Below are 19,236 nucleotides of genomic sequence, written 5' to 3'. Positions count from 1 at the left end.
TGCAGGTCAGAGCCATGCTGACCCTAGAGAGGGTTGAGAGGATTCAGGGCATGTGCAGGGGTCTGGAAGAGACCAAAAACACCCCAGTCACCTGGCCTCTGCTTTACTGAAAACAGAGCGTGTGAGAGAGCGGCTCTGACCTGATGAAAAGCGCTGAAAAGCTCAGGCCTTCCCTGCCATGGAGCCGTCAGCCCGGTACAGAAGTGCGTTTTGTGGCTGCGCTGAGACTCCAGGGCATGCTGCCTGGCCCAGTCTCACCCACTCCCCAGCTGCTGCGGCTCCTGGAGCACAGGGTTCAAGGGAAAAGAGGCTGGGGCACCTGTTAGAAGTCCGCCCCCACATTACCCCTGTCCTGCTACACAGAAGAGGTCAGACAGGACGCCAAGGCCAGCCATCGCCTCAGCCCGCCTCTGCGTTGAGCAGCAATGCCACCACCACATACCTGTCCCCTTCAACAGCTGACGTCACCCCATTACCTGTGGGGTGGCAGGGCTGGGCCAGCAACGGCTCAGGCACCCCACTTCCCACACAACCAAAGATAAGTTCTCCATGTTTATTTTGAGATTTCAGACAGGAAATAGAAACAACATTAAATAGGGCGAGTAGAAATAACAGCATAGTCTGGTTAAAGGCAAATAATATTCATATGCATAGATGTATCATTACATTGTGTATGTACACATAGGGCAGACATTACACATGAAGAATCAGGGAACTTTACTCTGTAATTTTTAGCTGGAGTTATGACTTCCTGCCACTGACATTAAGGCTGACAGATGAGGCTCTGAAAATGCTAGACTTAAACGGATGGAACCCGAGGGCTTTAGCTGAGCTGTTCCTTGTGCCCAGTGAGACGGGGTAGTTACAACATGCATGCCATCACCTACAAAGGCCTCTGCTTCCAGCTGTGGCACCTGGCCTGAAGCCTTTTGGGGTGGAGCCCATCTCTGCAAAGGGCGGGGAGTGTGAGGACCCCACCCTTCCTGCCAGCCCCTCCCTCACTTACTGGCAGCACACCTGACCCTCAGCCATACTGTCCCTGCAGGGGCTCGCTGGGACACCCAGACTGGAGTCATCGCTGAAGCGCGGCTGAAGGAGCTGACCCCGGCCATGCCTGTCATCTTCATCAAGGCCATTCCTGTGGACCGCATGGAGACCAAGAACATCTATGAGTGTCCCGTGTACAAAACACGCATCCGCGGCCCCACCTATGTCTGGACCTTTAACTTGAAGACCAAAGAGAAGGCAGCGAAGTGGATCCTGGCAGCCGTGGCGCTGCTCCTACAGGTTTAGCTCACTCCTGCCTCACAGCCCACACTCCCTGGGGTGGACCACAACTCAGCCCTTCACCTGTGCACCTGTGACTTATTCTTTACAGGAACTGGTGGTGGTTTTTTGTTCTCTTAAATAATCAAGGTGCTTTGTAACCAAGCACATCTGAACTAACCAGAGGGTGGAGGTTGGTGTGGAAGAGGCGGGGCAGATTAAAGCCAGTGGAGCCACTCAGCTGTGCCCATCCGACTCCATTCTGTGCCTGATGGCCACTGTGAGGCCTGGCTCAGGCTTTGGGGAAAGGCCCCAATTCCCAGCAACCAGAGGTAAGCATTCCAGGAAGCAAACCCCAAATCCTGACTTCCTGGGGGGTCAGTGGGGTTTGCTTTTAACACGAGCATCATGTGGGGTGAGGGCTTGGCATTCACACCCTCTGGCCTGATGCTACGTGCAAACCACCTGCCAATGAGGGGACAGGGCGTTACCCCATAACAGGAGCTGCCGCCTCCACACAGCGTCTCCTCCGCCATTACTCTCCGCTCCCAAAACCAACAGGACCTTTTGCAAGTAAGGAAACACACCCAAGCCCCCGCCCCCAGGGTCTAGAAGAACAAGCCGTTCCCACAAGCAAGCCCTGGACCTGTAGGACTCTGTGGCTGTGCGGATGCAGGACACAGCAGTGAGGTGGCCAGGCTAGCTAGGGCAGCAGGGTGCAGGCACAAGGGGAGAGAATTAACTAGCAACCTGGGGGATGAGGGGAGACAGCGGCAAACGTCAAAGACGGATCCCAGGGGGACCATTTGAGACAGAGTTTCGAGACAGAGTTTCACTCTTGTCGCCCAGGCTGGAGTGCAATGATGCAATCTCGGCTCATTGCAACCTCCACCTCCTGGGGTCAAGCGATTCTCCTGCCTCAACCTCCAAGTAGCTGGGATTATGGGCACCCGCCACCACACCCAGCTAATTTTTTTATTTTTAGTAGAGATGGGGTTTCACCATGTTGGCCAGGCTGGTCTCCAACTCCTAACCTCAGGTGATTCACCGAACTCAGCCTCCCAAAGCGCCGGGATTACAGGTGTGAACCACTGTGCCCGGCCCTCAATGTTTCTTAGGCTTCAAAGAAAAGCAGGCCGGTGCAGCGGCTCACGCCTCTAATCCCAGGACGGCAGGATTATTGAGCCCAGGAGTTTAAGACCAGCCTGGGAAACACGGCAAAACCATCTCTATCAAAAATACAAAAAATTAGCCGGGAATGTTGTGTGTGCCTGTGGTCCCAGCTACTCAGGTGGCTGAGGTAGGAGGGTCACTCGAGCCCACGAGGTCAAGTATGCAGCGAGCCATGATCATGCCACTGCACTCCAGCCTGGGTGACAGAGTGAGACCCTGTCTCAAAAGGGGGAAAAAAGGCAAACACACCCACTAGGAATATTGTTCTAAGTTCAGCTTGATCATCAAGTTTTGCAAAAACATTTTTCCAAGTTTACTCACCTAAATCATGGGTTAAGAAGCATCTAGAAAGTCCAAATTCTGAGGGCAATGATTCACAACAATCTTAGGGCCCAGTAGGGCTATCGGAGGGAGAAGAAAAATCCTCCCTTCCTGGCGCCCAAGGAATCCAGCCCTTTGCGGCTGCAGAGAAGGAAGCAGTTTCAGCCTCCCACAGCCTAGCTGGGCCAACACCTCTGCTGGCCAGGAGGGGTCACTGCAGCCCTTCATGTGATCAGAGGAGCTAAAGCTGCCAGGGGCCACTGGGCAACTCACTTCAGTCCCTGGTAATAACCACAAAATGTGAAGTTTTTCCATTTTGCCTTTAGATCCTGAAATAAGAAAGTAATCTATTCTACACATACATATTGTGGGTAGTTGACAAAATTATCTCTAAACTTTCCAAGAAATGATTCGCACTTAAGCTGCACTCCAGCGACAGGGAACACAGGGACTGGAACAGGACAGCCCCGCGCACCTAGAACACCGGGAGGACTGTGGTGGCCGCCGCCCACTGCTCTCTGTTGCTCCAGCTGCTTTGCAGAGTTAGGGAGCCTTGGTGTGAGGAGCTCCTCAAGGAGAACCTGCCGAGGACAGCCTCGAAGGTCATCAGCAGAGACGGAGCAGTGTGCGCTGCGGGAACGGCACCGCAGATTGCTTAAGCCTGGCTGTGGCACAATGATGTTTACTCTGGTCCCACAGAATCTGGAGGAATGCGAACTCTGTTTACCGAGAGCCTCTCTCCAAACAGAAACCCAGTGCCCCTGCACATTCCTTTGGCTCCTCCAGTCTACTCGTCCCACAGGACGCTATAATAACTAGTTGGAAGGCAAACAGTGTTAACTGATGTGCTGCTGCCCAGGGCACTGTGGCCAGGCCGCCACTCCACCTATCCCCAGCCACTCAAACTGCAGGTCTGCCTAGTGCGGAAGCTGCAGCTGTCCTTGTCTAAGACCAGGGGAGCCCATGCAACCTTTCAGACCCCATGAAGGGTGACAGTGACTGCTGCCAGCCCTCGGGAGGGAAAGGCAGGAAGCTGCTTCTAGAGAGGCAAAGTGCAGGGACTAAATCTAATCTCACCCCCCGAAAGGACAGGCGGCCATGCCCTGTAGCCCAGGAAGCTTCTCTCTGTGCAAGGGTCAAGCACCTGAAGATAAAGAGATCAGGCAGTGAGGTCACAAAAACGGCTCCTGGAGACACTGGGGGATGTGGAGAGCTGGCTTTATAAACACACATGACGTGTATTCAAAATCTCCTGCTACTGGGTGACACAAAAATGGTTTAAGTAGATCCAATAAAAATAAAGTTCATTCTTCAAAAAATAAATTGCTAGGGAAAAAACAATCACAAGGTGTAGTCCTTAATTGGACTTCAAGTCAAATAATCGAAAAAATTTTAAGGCAACTGGAATTGTGAACACCATTTAGGTATTTGATGATACTAAGACATTCTTGGTAATTATTGTTTCAGGAGTGACACTGGTACTGTTTTGGTTAAGTAGACATTTTGGGGGAAGATAGCAGGATATGCACGTTATTTAGAAATATGGACATGCGTGCACATCAGAAGAAACAAGCCAAGAGTGGCTGCCTGGGGGAAGGGAGGGCAGCAAATGGCTGCAGTATTGTTTTACTCTCTACATTTGCACATATTATTATTCAAATAAAATTAAAAGTAATTAAAATAACTAGGAAAAGCTGCAAGATAAACTACACATTTTAAAAAAATGAGATTTGGTAGAGAACTAAGGTGTCAGGCGCTAAGGGAGCCCACGCTGCACACATGAGGTGCCAGCACTAGAGCATGTGCCGGCCACATGGGCCGTGGCTCATCTTTGACTCCTCACCGTCCCTTCCCCACAAGCCATCCAAAGGCCCAACCATCCAAAGCAACAGAACTACCCACAACATCCATACCCAGAGAGCAGGGGCCTCGGGAGCCTGACCCCACCCAGAGTGCAGTCGAGGCCCTGAGGGATCCAGGACACAAAAGGTCACTCAGCAAAGACCCCACCTTTAATGGCAGCCACCCTCTGCCCGGACCTCTAGGCGTCAAGACGGTCCAGGGGTACCTCAGGTGACTGTGGGACCCCACTGGGGCCTCTGGGGAAGCGGCAGGCCCCTCCTGGGTGGGCAGAGCGGGTCCTGTTACTCAACTTCCAGAGTCTAGAAGGGCGCATCTCTGTAACCGCAGCACAGGGATGTGAGCGAGGCGTCCGGGCAGCAGCCCACGGTCTGGCTCCACCGACGCCCCACCCCATGCACTGCAGCTGGCCAGGGAAGCAAGCCAGAGCCGCTCCCACGAGCAACCGTGCTCTCCTCCTCCCACATCTACATCTCCTGCACCAGTGTGCTCAGCTTGGAGGGGCTCAATCTGCCTTTCTGCCCCGTGATCCCTGAGCCCTTGCCCCAGGGCTGCTTCAGGACCCCCCGGGAAGGGAGAGCAGAAGCGGACTACAGGCTGCCACTGCTGACCCCAGCACAGGCACCTTGGGACTTAGTGGAGTGGGTACCAGATGGAAAGTGAACAGACTGCCTAATTTAGCATGCAGCTTCTAACTCTGAGGACAGCTGCCATGCCCCTGAAGATGCTGCTCTGTGTTTAACTGAGAAAGGGATCAAAGAGCCCTCTGGGAGCTCTGGCTGAGTCAGAACGACCACCTGCCCCACCTGTGAACTCCCGGGAAAACCTTGCTGAGAGGTGATGCTAGAGACAGCACCTGTCTATCCTCAGAAGAAGTTCTTGATCAGTGGAGTCACCATCTTCACCCACAGCTTCACCTGGCGACTCGGCTGCTCGAAGGTGGCAGAGGACACCACACCTGACCTCAGGTAGAGCTGCTCTTGCTCCTGAGGAAGAGGAATAGACAGGAATAGTGAGGAATCCCCTCCAGCACCACACCACATGGCTGGCTGGCCCCAGCCCAGCCCCTCAGGCCAGCCTGGAAAACCCTGACTTCCCATGTCTACCTGGCCCAGAGATTCCCAGGGTGCTCTGGTGGCAGGCGAGACCAGGCCGTACAAGTTGCCACTGTCAAACATTCCTTAGAAAAAGCTAAGAAGCCGTGTTCCTAAAGACTTTTAAGGGCTGGGCACGGTGGCTAAAGCTTATAATCCCAACACTTTTGGAGGCCGAGGCAGGAGGATCGCTTGAGCTCAGGAGTTTGAGACCATCCTGGGCAACACAGGGAAGACATCATCTCTATGAAAAAATTCTAAAAATTAGCCGGGTATGGTGGTGTGTGCCTGTAGTCCCAGCAACTTGGGAGGCTGAGGCAGGCAATGGTTTCAGCCTGGGAGGTCAAAGCTGCAGTGAGCTGTGATGGTGCCACTGCATTCCAGCCTGGTTGGCAAAGTGAGACCTTGTCTCAAAAAAAAAACAAAAAAAAAACCAAAAGGCTTTTAAGACCAAGACATGTAAAGGACTCTAAACTTCCTCAATTTAGAGTTGAAGAAATGTAACTGGTGGAAAAAATATTTTAAATGTTCACCCTCGCTAAACGAGGTAATGCAAATTAAAATGAGGTATTTTTTAAATGAGACACAGTTTTTCTTCTATCAAATTGGCACAAAGCAGTTCTGTGATGTCATTATCCCCCACATTGATGAACACTTAGTGCTGAGGGCAAGGGGGACAAGTCATCTTCTAGAGTGAGCTCTGGCAACAGGTATCAAGAACCTTATAAAGCTCCCTTTGCAAGAGTTTACCCCAAGAAAATCACTATGCACTAAGATTTTTATATACAGATATTTATCACAATATTTATAACAAGGAAAAACTGGAAACCACCTAAATGTCCAACAGTCAACTTATTAACAACTCACATGACAAACCAGCATTCACCACGAACTTATTAACAACTCATATGACAAATCAGTTTTTGCCATAAGAATGTTGACCTAATCGTATGGGAAAGTGCCCAGAATCGGCAGGCAGAGGAAGCCGGACACGAAATACACGCACACAACAGAATCGTCATCTGATGCTTAAAGCTCTGCCTCCATGCGCTGTACACAGAAGGCAGGCAGCCGATCATCACAATGGCTTCAATGGTTTTCCCTACATGAAAGGGTTAGTTTCTTTCCATTTTTCTTAATTTTTATAGTGAACACTTGTTAATTTCATATTTAAAAACAGGTTTAAAAACATTTATATATGTGGCCGGGTGCGGTGGCTCACACCTGTAATCCCAGCACTTTGGGAGGCCAAGGCGGGAGGATCACTTGAGGTCAGGAGTTCGAGACCAGCCTGGCCAACATGATTAAACCCCGTCTCTACCAAAAACACAAACATTAGCCGGGCGTGGTGGCGTGCACCTGTAATCCCAGCTACTCGGGAGGCTAAGGCAGGAGAATCGCTTGAACCCGGGAGGCAGAGATTACAGTGAGCCGAGATCGCACCACTGCATTCCAGCCTGGGCAACAGAGCAAGACTCCATTTAAAAAGAAAAAAAAAAAAAAAAATTATATATGCTTTGTCCGAAATGGTGTTTGGGATCTTTGAAAAGCTTCTCTTGTAAGAGTCTACCCTCCAAGTGCTCTCTCCTCAGTGGGGCGCCTGGCAGCGCTCACAGAGTCGCACCGTGACTCTAGCCCTCTCTCCTCCACTGAGTCTCCAGCGCTCTCCTCTGTAATGTCCAGGCCATACCTACATCCACACTGCCGTGAGGATCACAGGTGATGACCATAGAAGCACAGTGCCAACCGCAGGACAGCAGCAGTGGTGGCCTGTGCCACTCAAAGTGGCACACTCCAGGCTGAGGAGGCCGGGAGGGAGGACACAGCCCTGGCAACTCCTCTGCCCTGGGGGGTCAGGAAGGGGTCACCCCACACTCCAGAACCCTACAGAATGTGGCCTTGGCTTTTCCCATCAAGAGCTGGGGAAAGCCAGGCCCCGACTTCATTTCCCCCGCCCCTGTCCCATGCTCAGTGGGCCCCATCGTGGGTCCATGCCACACTCCCAACTGAGCAGCCCCGCAGCCCCACGCGTCACAGACATGGGGCCTCCTAACTGCTGCTGAGTCCCAATCCCTGGTTGGACGTGCCTGATGGAAGAGCCAGCTCTGGTCTCAGGGGGCTGGTTTGCAGGAGTCTCCACAGACCTGGCTCCAGCTTTGCGTCTTCAAATGAATACCCGGCCAAGATTGCAACTAAATTACCAGAAACACTTAGGTTTCCTCACAGACTCCACAACAGGGATGGAGAAGGAAATCAGCTGACAAGGTTACGACGCTGTTCGAGGGAGTCTTTCTTGGGTCACAAGTGGCAAACTGTGTTCCCTGAACAAAACCAGGAAGCTTTCAGTGTTTATTGTATGTACTAAGTGGAGGGAGGGACTTCAGATTCTGATAAAAATATCTCCCCATTCCCAGTGCCCAATGTGACACGAATAGGAGGGCCCCTCCCTGAATTCCCAAGTAGATCTCCAGAGACAGCTTCAGAAAGCAGGGAGCCCACGGTGGCTGGGGCTTTAGGGACTTTCTGGGTTGTGGGGAGGCTAGAGGCTGGGCAGTCCCAGCAGGATTTGGCATCTAGGGACTAGGCACTGTAGGGCTCAGGAGAGCAGCTGCCGTCCCAGTATATAAGCATAGGTGGAATTATCCGGAAACATGTTTCTGCGTTTCACAGGCAGAGAAATCAGTCTATCCCTAAAGAATGGAAGAGCTACAGTAGCAGGCTACCACCCTCCCACAGGCAAAAGCCCCTGGGATTCAGGTTTGGGAAGAAAAAGAGAATAGCCCAAATATGTCATTTGAGAAAGCAGCTGCTAACCACAAGCGGCCCCAGCTTTTCTGAAGATCCAGGATGTGGGTTCAGTGCCCTTACTAGGGCAGTGGGGGAGGACGGTCAGTACCAGGACCCCAGGCACAGGCCTGGAGGACTTGCTCCCCCAAGCAACTCAGATCCACGCAGAACCCATCCTGGCCCCTGGCCAAAGTCACCAAGGACTCTCTACCGCCCTGGCGCAGAGCTACAGTGGAAGTCTCTGTGAACGGCTCTCTGCAATTGAAGCAGAAGTCCAGGAAAGCCTGCTGTTGAAAGCTGCAGGCTCAGGTCTTTCCCACTAGCCTGGCTCCAAGGCCAGCTTGTCATCCTATTAACTGGAATCTCTCAGCTTGTGGGGGCTTCCTCAGTCATTTGCTGTAAACCTCACTGTAGGAAGAAACCTGAGCAAACCCATTACCTCACTGGCCCACCCAGAGTATGACCGCTTCACTTCCTCTTGTGCCTGTCGTGGTCGTGAAGCCTTTCCTGGCACCAAGGCCCCAATCAGTCACTGACAAGATTCCCAGGCTGCAGGAGGACAGATCCCAGGGAACACATCAGTGACCATTTCCTCATCCATCAACAAAGGCTCTGACCATTTTGCAACAGTTATTCCCAAACCCTGGAGCATAAAAGCTTCACAAAGTTACCATCCGATGCCTCTGGGCTCTGGCCTGCGGCAGTGTTATCTGCATCTCCAGGAATGGAAAAGGGAAGTTGGTCCCTTCCATGGAAAAGTGTTATTGCAAAGGTCACAAATTCATGAGCCCAAGGTACCATCAAGGTCTCAGACAAGGCCGGGCGCGGTGGCTCACGCTTATAATCCCAGCACTTTGGGAGGCCGAGGCGGGCGGATCACAAGGTCAGGAGATCGAGACCACGGTGAAACCCCATCTCTACTAAAAATACAAAAAATTAGCCGGGCGTGGTGGCGGGCGCCTGTAGTCCCAGCTACTTGGAGAGGCTGAGACAGGAGAATGGCGCGAACCCGGGAGGCGGAGCTTGCAGTGAGCCGAGATCGCGCCACTGCACTCCAGCCTGGGCGACAGAGCGAGACTCCGTCTCAAAAAAAAAAAAAAAAAAAAAAAAAGGTCTCAGACAAAAGGGTAAGCACTCCCATTTCAAGTCTATCCAAACTGTCGCAGGTCATCAAATAGAGGGTCATCCCGAAGCATTCACCAACTCCTGGTAACCTTCTTTTATCTCCCTCAAAGAGAAAATGGGCTACTATTATCAAAGCAGGGCCGAAACCACTGTTGAACCCTTTTTTTTTTTTGAGACAGAGTTTCGCTCTTGTTGCCCAGGCTGGAGTGCAATGGCACGATCTTGGCTCACTGCAACCTCTGCTTCCTAGATTCAAGCGATTCTCCTGCCTCAGCCTCCCGAGTAGCTGGGATTACAGGCACCCGCCACCATGCCCGGCTACTTTCTCGCATTTTTAGTAAAGGTGGGGTTTCACCATGTTGGCCAGGCTGGTCTTGAACTCCTGACCTCAGGCAACCCACCCACCTTGACCTCCCAAAGTGCTGGGATTACAGGCGTGAGCCACCACGCCCAGCTCCAATGCCGAACCTTTAACAGTTGACCCTTTTTCTTAAAAGGGAAAGGTCCCAGGGAGAAAATGGTGGTCTCCTCTAGTGCAGAGAAAGAAAAAGTCCCCAGGACATGGGGTGCGAAGCGTCTGGGAAGTCACAGGCATGATCTTCCAAGGCTCAGCCACCCATCACTGCACTCTTGGAGACCCAGAGTCTTTCTTGCTCTGCTCTGAGTCTCACTCGTTGCCTCTGGAAACAGCTCTCAGGGCAGCCCCACAGCACGGGTGAGCCTGGGCCCCCAGCCACACCCTCAGCGCCCTGGGAAATCCCACTTGCTGCGACCAACCTGGTGAAGCTGCTGCTGCAGGGCCTGGTTCTCCGTCACGATCGCAATCTGGGCCTCCAGGTCCCGGTGAACTGACCTGTACCCAAAATTAGGAGAGCCAATCAGCGTGAGACAGGGCAGGCTGCTCCCTGCCAGGTACAGCCAGAGGCCTGCGGGGAAAAGGAAATGTGCAGACAGGAAATGAGCACAGCATCTGCCGAAGTCCTCTCCACACACCGCTGCGATCTAAGAGCAAGGCAGCCCGCCCTGGGTGCCTGGACACGAGGGGCTGCTGCAGAGCGGTGGACAGGCCACACTAGGACTCACTCTTCCACCCCCACCCCGGCGCAGCAGGAAGCAGGGACCCAGGATCAGGGAGCAGCGTCAGCTCAACTGGTGGTCTTTGCTCTCACCACTCACACTGTGGCCTTGTGTCCCAAGCAGGACGAGAAGCAGGCTTTCCCAGAGAGAACATGGTGATGCCGCCTGCAGGCCTGCTCTCACACACCCCTGCCCAGCTGCCCACTGACCTCTCCCCCAGAGAGCTCAGGGCCTCGAAGCCCACTCTGAACTGCCTCTGCACATCCAGACCTGCTGACACTGCCTGCGAAGCTCAGAGCCTGCACTGGCCATCCCTTCCTGTGAGCACTGAGAATCAGCTCACATGTGCTTCTCAGAAGCAGCCACCTCAGCGCGCAACATGGCAGATGGTGAAGGACAACCACGCGACCCAAGCCAGCAGATGTGGGGTTGTCATGCGGGGTGGCAAAAGTGGCTGGTAAGAACAGGTCTGCCTTGAAGGCTGGCTGCCTTATAGGTCCTGGGTAGGCCATCTGTGTCCTTCTGACTGAGGAACATGTAGTGAGTCTCCCTGACCCAGCCTCCCTATTTCAAGTTGCTGATGCACCAGAACCCTGTGAGGACAAAGGGGGTCCAGGCCTGAGACCTCTGCCATCACTGCCCACAGGGCCCAAGGACTTCCTGGCTGGAAAAGGCAATGGAGGAGAAAGCTAAAGGGCCCTGTAAGTTTCTGTCACACCCGGAGAACAATATCCCCCTTTTTGCTGGGAAATGAGACAGTCAGTATTACAGTTGGAGAAAAAGCAGGGCACGGGGTGCCATCGTGTGGCAGGGGGAGCCACACTACGGGGCCATTTCTGTAACAAGGCCACAGGCGTCCTCAGAATACTGACATGTTACCTGAGATGACAGGCACAGTTTTGCACCCCGTTCCACACCTTCCCGAGGTCCAGGGCCGACTCCTACAGCCCAGCACCCATCAGAACTACTTCTAAAAACGCTGTTACCAAGACCTAGCATCCCAAGGACACGTGCTGCCTGAGACGCCCTTCCTCCCACAGGGCACCCAGGCTCGGCCGTGTGGTTCACCGGACCAATTTCTCCAAATTCCTGCCTGATGTCAGTGTGAGCAGGTGTGAGTGGGGGTGAGAGGTAATGAGAGTGAGCAGGTGTGAGTGGGGGTGAGAGGTAATGAGAGTGAGGTGTGAGTGGGGGTGAGAGGTAATGAGTGTGAGCAGGTGTGAGTGAGGGTAAGCAGGTGGCCACCGGCTCCTCTGGGTGCCCTGCACTAATCCCAGCATCCCCGAGTTGCCCCTCCCCATGGGGTGTCAAGTTCTCCCCCTGACACGCCCCTTTCAGAGGACCCACACAATCGTCATGGGCGAGTCCACACAGTACGTAACACACACCAGGCTCCTAAAATAGAAGACGGTTTCCTAATCTTCACTCAGAGCAAGAGCATTTCCAAGAACATCTTGGGTAAGAGGTGACGAGGCCCTGCGCCTGTTCCTGTAATGGGCTTGTCTCCACCCCTCCAAGGGCCACATCAAAGCCACTTGCTGGCCTGTGTGCATCGCGCCATAAACAGTGCCGCCCCGCTGGGCCACTGGCCGTGCAGGCCGTTCACAGGACCACAGGTGTGGGCAGGCTGCCCCCTTCCCCTGGCGGCTCTGATCCAGATGGCTCACGCTGCCCAGGTTGGTCCAAGCAGAACAGCACTCGTGGCCCCTCGTACACACAGCCCCCCTCCCACCCCTCTTCCCCCGAGCATGGAGCTGGCAAGACAAGGTGCAAGGCAGGCGTCAGCCAGCCTCCGACCAAAGACAGGAGCTTCCTCCCACCTGCCGTTGCTCATTCCAACTTTTCTGATGACAAGATCAGCCTCTTAAAACACTGGGTCTGTTCAGTGTGACTTGTCCAGCTGGTTCTCCTGAGCCCACTGAGGAAAGAGTGACGGTGATGAGTAGGAAGGACACACGCCCACATGGGTGACAAGGGTCAGGCTGCTCTGTGTCATGCCACCATGACTCGGCGTCCACCCCACAGCTCCTAGACCACAGAATCTGGTGGGGAAGGTTGGAGGTGTGTGGTTCTACACATACTTTTTATTTGCCAAATCCACCTAAGCACTGGCTCGGTTCTTAATGAGGCCACCTAGAGGCCAGAGCTCAGAGGCAGGCAGGCCACCTCCAGTGCACAACTTCATCATACGCACAACCGCTTCTCCATCTATTGCTCATTCCTGACCCCAAGATAGACAGTCTATGTATCTGTAGACAGTCTCTATGTCTATGTTTCCCATATAGAAAGAATAAGGGTTTTTCAGCAGGTGAGTGCTCAGGATTAGAGAGGTAGCTCATGTTTTCAACGTACCTGAGACTGCCCATCAACTTCCCCGCCAGAATTATTTGCACTGCAATCTTTCTCCATCAGAAAGAAAATAACGACCACATGCCAGTCTGATGCCCTCTGGGGAGCCCTAAGGAGACAGCATGAGTCAAGCACCTGCCAGGTCCAGAGATGCCACAGGGTGCTGCTGTGAGATGCCCACACCCCAGCGTGCCCCACAGGCCAGGGCAGCTGGGAACAATAGTTTTTCAAGATTTCAGCTCACAAGTCAGGAGTTTTAGCCATTGGTCTGTGCCCTGAGGACAACTAGGAAGTTTCCAACGAGGGAAGGGGAATCTAAAAGCCCTTTTAGAGGTCAAGGCTGCAGTGAGCTAAGATTACCCCCACCGCACTCCAGCCTGGGCAACAGAGAGAAACCCTATCTCAAAAAAAAAAAAAAAAAAAAAGCAGGAGCCCTTTAGGTTCTGTTTCATCTCCCTCACCCTAGGCCTGAGTGGTCTGGAGCTCCGGTCAGACCTGCAGCACCAGTCAGGATGTCAGGCTGTGTATACACAGGGCTAAGACTATCACGCCTGGGACTCGCTGTTGGGAAATCTGTTCCCCAGTCCAAGGCTGTAAACTGGTTATCACGCCCGACTCTTCATCCCAGGGCCTGACCTTTGGGCCTGACATCTTTACTATTCCAGGAACCATCAGATTAGGGAGACTTGCAGCAGGAACGATAGTCTGCAGAGGGAGGAAGCAGCCCTCTGCGGACCAAGTGCTTTTGGGAGGGGACTGACTGCTGGCAGTTCATGGGGCAGAAATAAATGCTGCAGCCCTGGGTGCCAGAGAGGGCAGGGTGCAGGGGAAGCAGAGGCGGCTGCTACTCCACATTCACTATAAATCAAGTGTCGCGGGGACACCAGAGGAGGACCTGGAGTTGGGACTGCTGCTGCCTCCTTGCTCGGCCTCCTCTTCAGAAAGGACGCCTGCCCCTGCCCTTCTGCACAGTCACACTGCCCTGCGGAAGGCTGATCCAGGCCTCGGCACTCCTGGCCTCCATGGCAGCGCTCCCTCAGCACTCGCACCGTGGCTTCTGAGCCCTTTTCAACAGGCCCTGCCCACCCTCCAATCTCAGTGCCCACCACTCCCAGCGCCCTGGGAGTGTTCTGCAAGCCTCATGTGGTCGAGGGGGGGCTTCTCATTTCTGTCCCATCTGCCAGCGCACTCCGGCCCCAGACGGTGGCATGGATGCTCCCTCTTCACTCAGGCCAACTGCCCGAGTGTCTGCTCCTCAGAGGCCCTCCCTGAGCCCCCCTGTAACAGATCCCGCAGCAGCCTGCAGACTTCTCTTGCTCTGCTCTTCGTAACTCGTTCCCTGATATTTGTAGAGATGCATCTGCTTATTATCTGCTTTCCATCAAACTATAAGCCTTAGGAGGGCAGGGAGTTAGTCTGTCTGGTACTCAGTGATCCATTCCCAATGTCCCGAATGATGCCTGGGACACAGATGGTATTTGTTAAATATCTGTTTGAATAAAATAAACAAACTGAGAGTAATAATGTCTCTCCCAAAAAAGGTCAAATTAAGTGTAAAAAAAGCTCTGAAGGCCAGGCGCAGTGGCTCACCCCCATAATCCCAGCACTTTGGGGGCCCAAGGCGGGCAGATCACAAGGTCAGGAGTTCAAAACCAGCCTGGCCAACATGGTGAAACCCCATCTCTACTAAAAATACAAAAGTTAGCTGGGCATTCTGGTGCGTGCCTGTAATCCCAGCTACTGGGGAGGCTGAAGCAGGAGAATGGCTTAAACTCAGGAGGTGGAGGTTGCAGTGAGCCGAGACCATGCCACTGCACTCCAGTCTGGGTGACAGAGCAAGACTCCGTCTCAAAAAAAAAAAAAAAAAGCTCTGAAGTTTTGGTTTTATTTTATTTCATTTTGAGACAGAGTTTCGTCTTGTCACCCAGGCTGGAGTGCAACCTCCCGCTCCTGGGTTCAAGCGATTCTCCCACCTCAGCCTCCTGAGTAGCTGAGATTACATGCAGCTGTCACCATGCCCCGCTAATTTTTGTATTTTTAGTAGAGACGGGGTTTCACCATGTTGGCCAGGCTGGGTCTCAAACTCCTGACCTCAGGTGATCCACCCGCCTCTGCCTCCCAAAGTGCTGGGATTATAGGCGTTAAGCTACAACTGCGCCTGGCCTATTTTGTTTTTTTGTTTTGTTTTTGAGACAGAGTCTCGCCCAGGCTGGGGTGCAGTGGCACGAGCTCAGCTCACTGCAACCTCCGTCTCACAGGTTCAAGTGATTCTCATGCCTCAACCTCCCAAGTAGCCGGGATTACAGACATGCACCACCACACCCGGCTAATTTTCGTATTTTTAGTAGAGACACAGTTTCACTATGTTGGCCAGGTTGGTCTCAAACTTCTGGCCTCAGGTGATCCGCCCACCTTGGCCTCCCAAAGTGCTGGGATTATAGTCGTGAGCCACCGCGCCAGGCCTTTGCAGTTCTAAGGCAGAAGTGCACGAACATTTTAAGAGTACATGCATGAACATGTACTCCTCCCTCAAGCACTCCCACGGTATTCTGCAATAAATCTCACAGGGTTTTCAGACTCCAATAAAAACGCAGAGGGGACAGAAGACATCCCAGTCTTATCCTTACAGGGTAAGCGCTCACCTGCTCTGACGTTAGTACAGCTCTGACAAACTGTAAGGGCCCACAGGCTGGTGTGTGTGCTCAGCCTGAGGCGAGCAATTTGCACGGGCACAGCACCCCTACCACACCCACTGGGTGCCCAGGGGAGAGCCGCCCCACGTGTGGCCTAGGCAAACAGGGTGGGGCTGCCCGCCTCTCACCATCAGTTCACCTTTGGGCAGAATGCCAACTGGCCTATCAGGAAGGCAATAAAAATAGTGACATTCTCACAACCATTAACAGATTTCCCTGTCAGCATGAGCCAGAAATCTCTTAATCCAACACCCTGCTCCGCCCTAGCCACCCACATTGTGTTGTTAGTGCTAGAATACTTCGTCCAGAAGAAATTGAAGTCAACACGTTAAAACTCATTTTCTGATCTTCCTCATGAAATGCACGCCAGAGGGCAGAGCCCACGTTCCAGCAGATGGACACAGCCTGGCTCAGCACAGCGTGGCTCCTGCCTGAATGTGATAATGGGATGGGCACCACTCACTCTGTCCCTCACCTCCATGGAGCAGAAAGATGAAGAGAGACAGAAGAACTGGCTTGACACAGTTCATACTCAGCCTCCCCTGCAGCTGCCTCTCAAGACCTCGAGGTGAGCTTACTGGCACCCAGCAGATACCACACTTTCAATGGCTGACAAGGCCGGGCTGCTCCTGCCTGTACCCTACCCCCGATCAGGACCAGGTTTGGGAAGGAAAGCTCAGCACCCATCCAGATGTGTCTGCGGCAGCACAAGGCACTTCCCGTTAAGAGTCCAAATTCTACTCCAGCTCCCAGAACCTTGTCCCACCACACCTGCTGGGCGAGGAGTGAGGGCCAGGCAACAGGAAACTGACAACCATGAATCAGAGGAACTGCCACCTGCCTGAGATCCAACCCAGATGCCCACTCAGCCCCACCTCCCAAAGCCAAGGCGATGCAGGTGAAGAGGCCTGGCAGCACCTTCCTTCACAACCAAATCAGCACAACAGAACTACAGGGAGCAAGGCCAGAGACACAGCACCAGGGGATCCAAGACCCCCACCCCACTCCCTTCTGCCAATCTATTCGCTCAGGGACGCACAGCGGCCCTCGGCCCCCAGTGTGATTTCAATCTCCACGCACCCCACCAGGGTGCCTCACCTGGCCTAGAAACCATACAGTTATTTTACAGAAAGTCAAACATCAGCCCTGTTCCCTGTGTCCTCCTGACAATCTAGAGCCATCCCTCGACTGCACAGGAAGGAGGTTAAGCCAGGCCCCTCAGCTGTGGCCACAGGTAAATGTGGACTCAGAACCAGGCTTCTAGACTTCAAGTCTAGTAATCCCTACGCCAAATCACACTTGCATGGCTTCTCCTGAGTATTCTAAATAGGCACCCTTTACAAAAATCCAAGTAAGAATGAAATAGATAAACCATATTGCAAAAGAAGTCTCTAGTGCATGCCTTTAAATAGTTGAGTGTTCCTCTGGTTCTTAGAAACATCTCAATTTATTGAAAGTGATAGAGATACATGAAAGACTAATTGACTGATTGATACGTAAAACATGTTAAGAAATCAGCACAGTATGCAAAAGAGGTGTATCAGGCTGTTGAACGATCGGCAAATGGTTATCACACAAGAATCTTTCCGGCCGGGCGCGGTGGCTCACGCTTGTAATCCCAGCACTTTGGGAGGCCGAGGCGGGCGGATCACGAGGTCAGGAGATCGAGACCACGGTGAAACCCCGTCTCTACTAAAAATACAAAAAATTAGCCGGGCGCGGTGGCGGGCGCCTGTAGTCCCAGCTACTCGGAGAGGCTGAGGCAGGAGAATGGCGTGAACCCGGGAGGCGGAGCTTGCAGTGAGCCGAGATTGCGCCACTGCACTCCAGCCTGGGCGACAGAGCGAGACTCCGTCTCAAAAAAAAAAGAATCTTTCCAACAAGGCATCTAAGCAACTGCTAGACAGTCCTGGCAGTACTTGACAACACAGAAAACACTAAAGAATAAACGCCAGCCCTCTGAATTTTCTGTCACCAGACTGCACAAATCCACTGGCAGCTGGTGAGCCACGGGGTCATTTCACATGAGAAGGTGCCTCTTCCCCCCATGCTGCTCTTCCTTGCATCACCACACTCACGGGGCCACCAGCAAGTTCAACAGTCACTCCGTGAAGCCTCTTGTTGCCTGGCTCCCAGAGAGTGCTGTGCTGACAGCAGAGTGCTGTCTGAGGGGTGAGGATCTGGAATCCACACAGTCCTGGCTTACCCACCTCTGCCCAAGGGCTTCTGGGAGCAGAAGGAGCTGAGATCAGCCCAGGCCTGTCCTACAGGAGCCTGTTAAGTAAGGGTGTGGAGGTATCAGTGCATAGCCACCGGCAGGAATTTTCTGGGGCCCAAACACAGACACACCCAAAGAGGCAAATAGCCTGTACCCAGCAAGCACTTTGCAAAGGGTAGACAGTCAGGAAATGGTCCACTGGGCCAGCCATCGAATTCCACAGGCACCCGGCGGCTGCCCACTCATCTCTCACCTGACACAGGCCGCCCTGGAGGAAGAGACTATCAAAAGATGGGCCCAAAGAGGTGCTGACTTAAGATCCCACTAGGGACACAACCACTGAGCAGGGAAGGACCCTCGCCTCTCACTTCAGCATCAAGTGACCTCAGACCTCTGGTTCCTGGCTTCAGGGTGAAGCCCCTCTGCTCAGCAGCAGCCCCCTCCATGCATCATCCATCCCTCACCCACCTCTGCCAACTATCCCCCAATCCCATCCCCCACACGGGCACGTGCCCTGGGATCCAGCTGTAAGATCATCCCCAATTTCCCACTCGTCCAGCACTCCTGGGTTGCAGGGCACCCCCCCCCCCCCCCCCCCCCCCCCCCCCCCCCCCAGGGCAGGAGAGAGGGAGCGGCAGAAGCACATCAGTCCGGGAAAAGGCAAGACGCACCGGAAAAGCAGGTTGGGTGTTTCTGTTTCAGCGGTAACTGGGGAGTCAGCTCACTTTTATCAAAGCCGCTTCAGGGAAATAACCCATGGCAGAGTCAGACGCCACAGGCCAGGAGCCTCCCACCCTCCAGGCTGAGTTAAGGGGCCTCTTCATCGTTCCAGCACAGTGCAGCCGAGGAGAGTGACGCCTAGCCACTCCTCTGCACCTCTCCAGCACACGACAGTGTGGGTCTGAGGCCTCCCCAAAGGTCAAAGCTGCCCCACTGGCCAACTCTTTCAATACCCCATCCCTGGGTACTGTTGTTATTCCCAGAAGTAACGCCAATCCAAAAATACTTTCCACACCCACCACAGGCTGGGGCCACCTGCCCTGAGACACTGACCACCAGCCTGGTTCAGCCACGACACATGCCAGGATGGGCCCTGCAGGACAGTGTGGCAGTCGCTTCCCGCACCAAACAATGCCACCTGCCTAGACAGGCCTGTGGGCCTCAAAGCACCACATGGGATGCCCTGGACAGGCCACAAGCTTCTCATTCCAGGCTGGGACAGTGGTTCTTAAGGCATCAGAATCTCCTAAGGGTGTTTTTCAAACACCATGGT

The 19,236-nt window shown here is 53.5% G+C and overlaps 2 protein-coding genes across 3 annotated transcripts in view; one reads left to right on the top strand and one right to left on the bottom strand.

Moving 5' to 3' along the window:
• Positions 1–1,507, top strand: part of DNAH17 (dynein axonemal heavy chain 17) — a 149,833-nt gene extending 148,326 nt beyond the window's left edge. The window contains exon 77 of the mRNA XM_032177998.2: positions 1,046–1,507. Within this exon, the coding sequence (XP_032033889.1) occupies positions 1,046–1,293 (248 nt within the window). The 3' untranslated portion in view covers positions 1,294–1,507. The remainder of the gene's footprint in view (positions 1–1,045) is intronic.
• PGS1 (phosphatidylglycerophosphate synthase 1) overlaps positions 346–19,236 on the bottom strand; it is a 45,108-nt gene continuing 26,217 nt past the window's right edge. Inside the window, exons 8-10 of one of the 2 annotated variants that reach the window (XM_032176506.2) lie at positions 10,404–10,552; positions 5,477–5,606; positions 346–1,138 (exon numbers count right to left, since the gene is read on the bottom strand). In XM_032176506.2, coding sequence (XP_032032397.1) covers positions 5,487–5,606; positions 10,404–10,552 — 269 coding nt within the window. In that variant the 3' untranslated portion in view covers positions 346–1,138; positions 5,477–5,486. Of the gene's footprint in view, positions 1,139–5,476; positions 5,607–10,403; positions 10,553–19,236 lie in introns of those variants that run through there. The other variant, XM_032176507.2, reaches the window with a different exon arrangement.

Source organism: Hylobates moloch, unplaced genomic scaffold (assembly GCF_009828535.3).
Source record: "Hylobates moloch isolate HMO894 unplaced genomic scaffold, HMol_V3 SCAFFOLD_15, whole genome shotgun sequence".
In the NCBI taxonomy this organism is placed as follows: domain Eukaryota; kingdom Metazoa; phylum Chordata; class Mammalia; order Primates; family Hylobatidae; genus Hylobates; species Hylobates moloch.
This window is presented reverse-complemented; position numbering and strand designations above follow the sequence as displayed.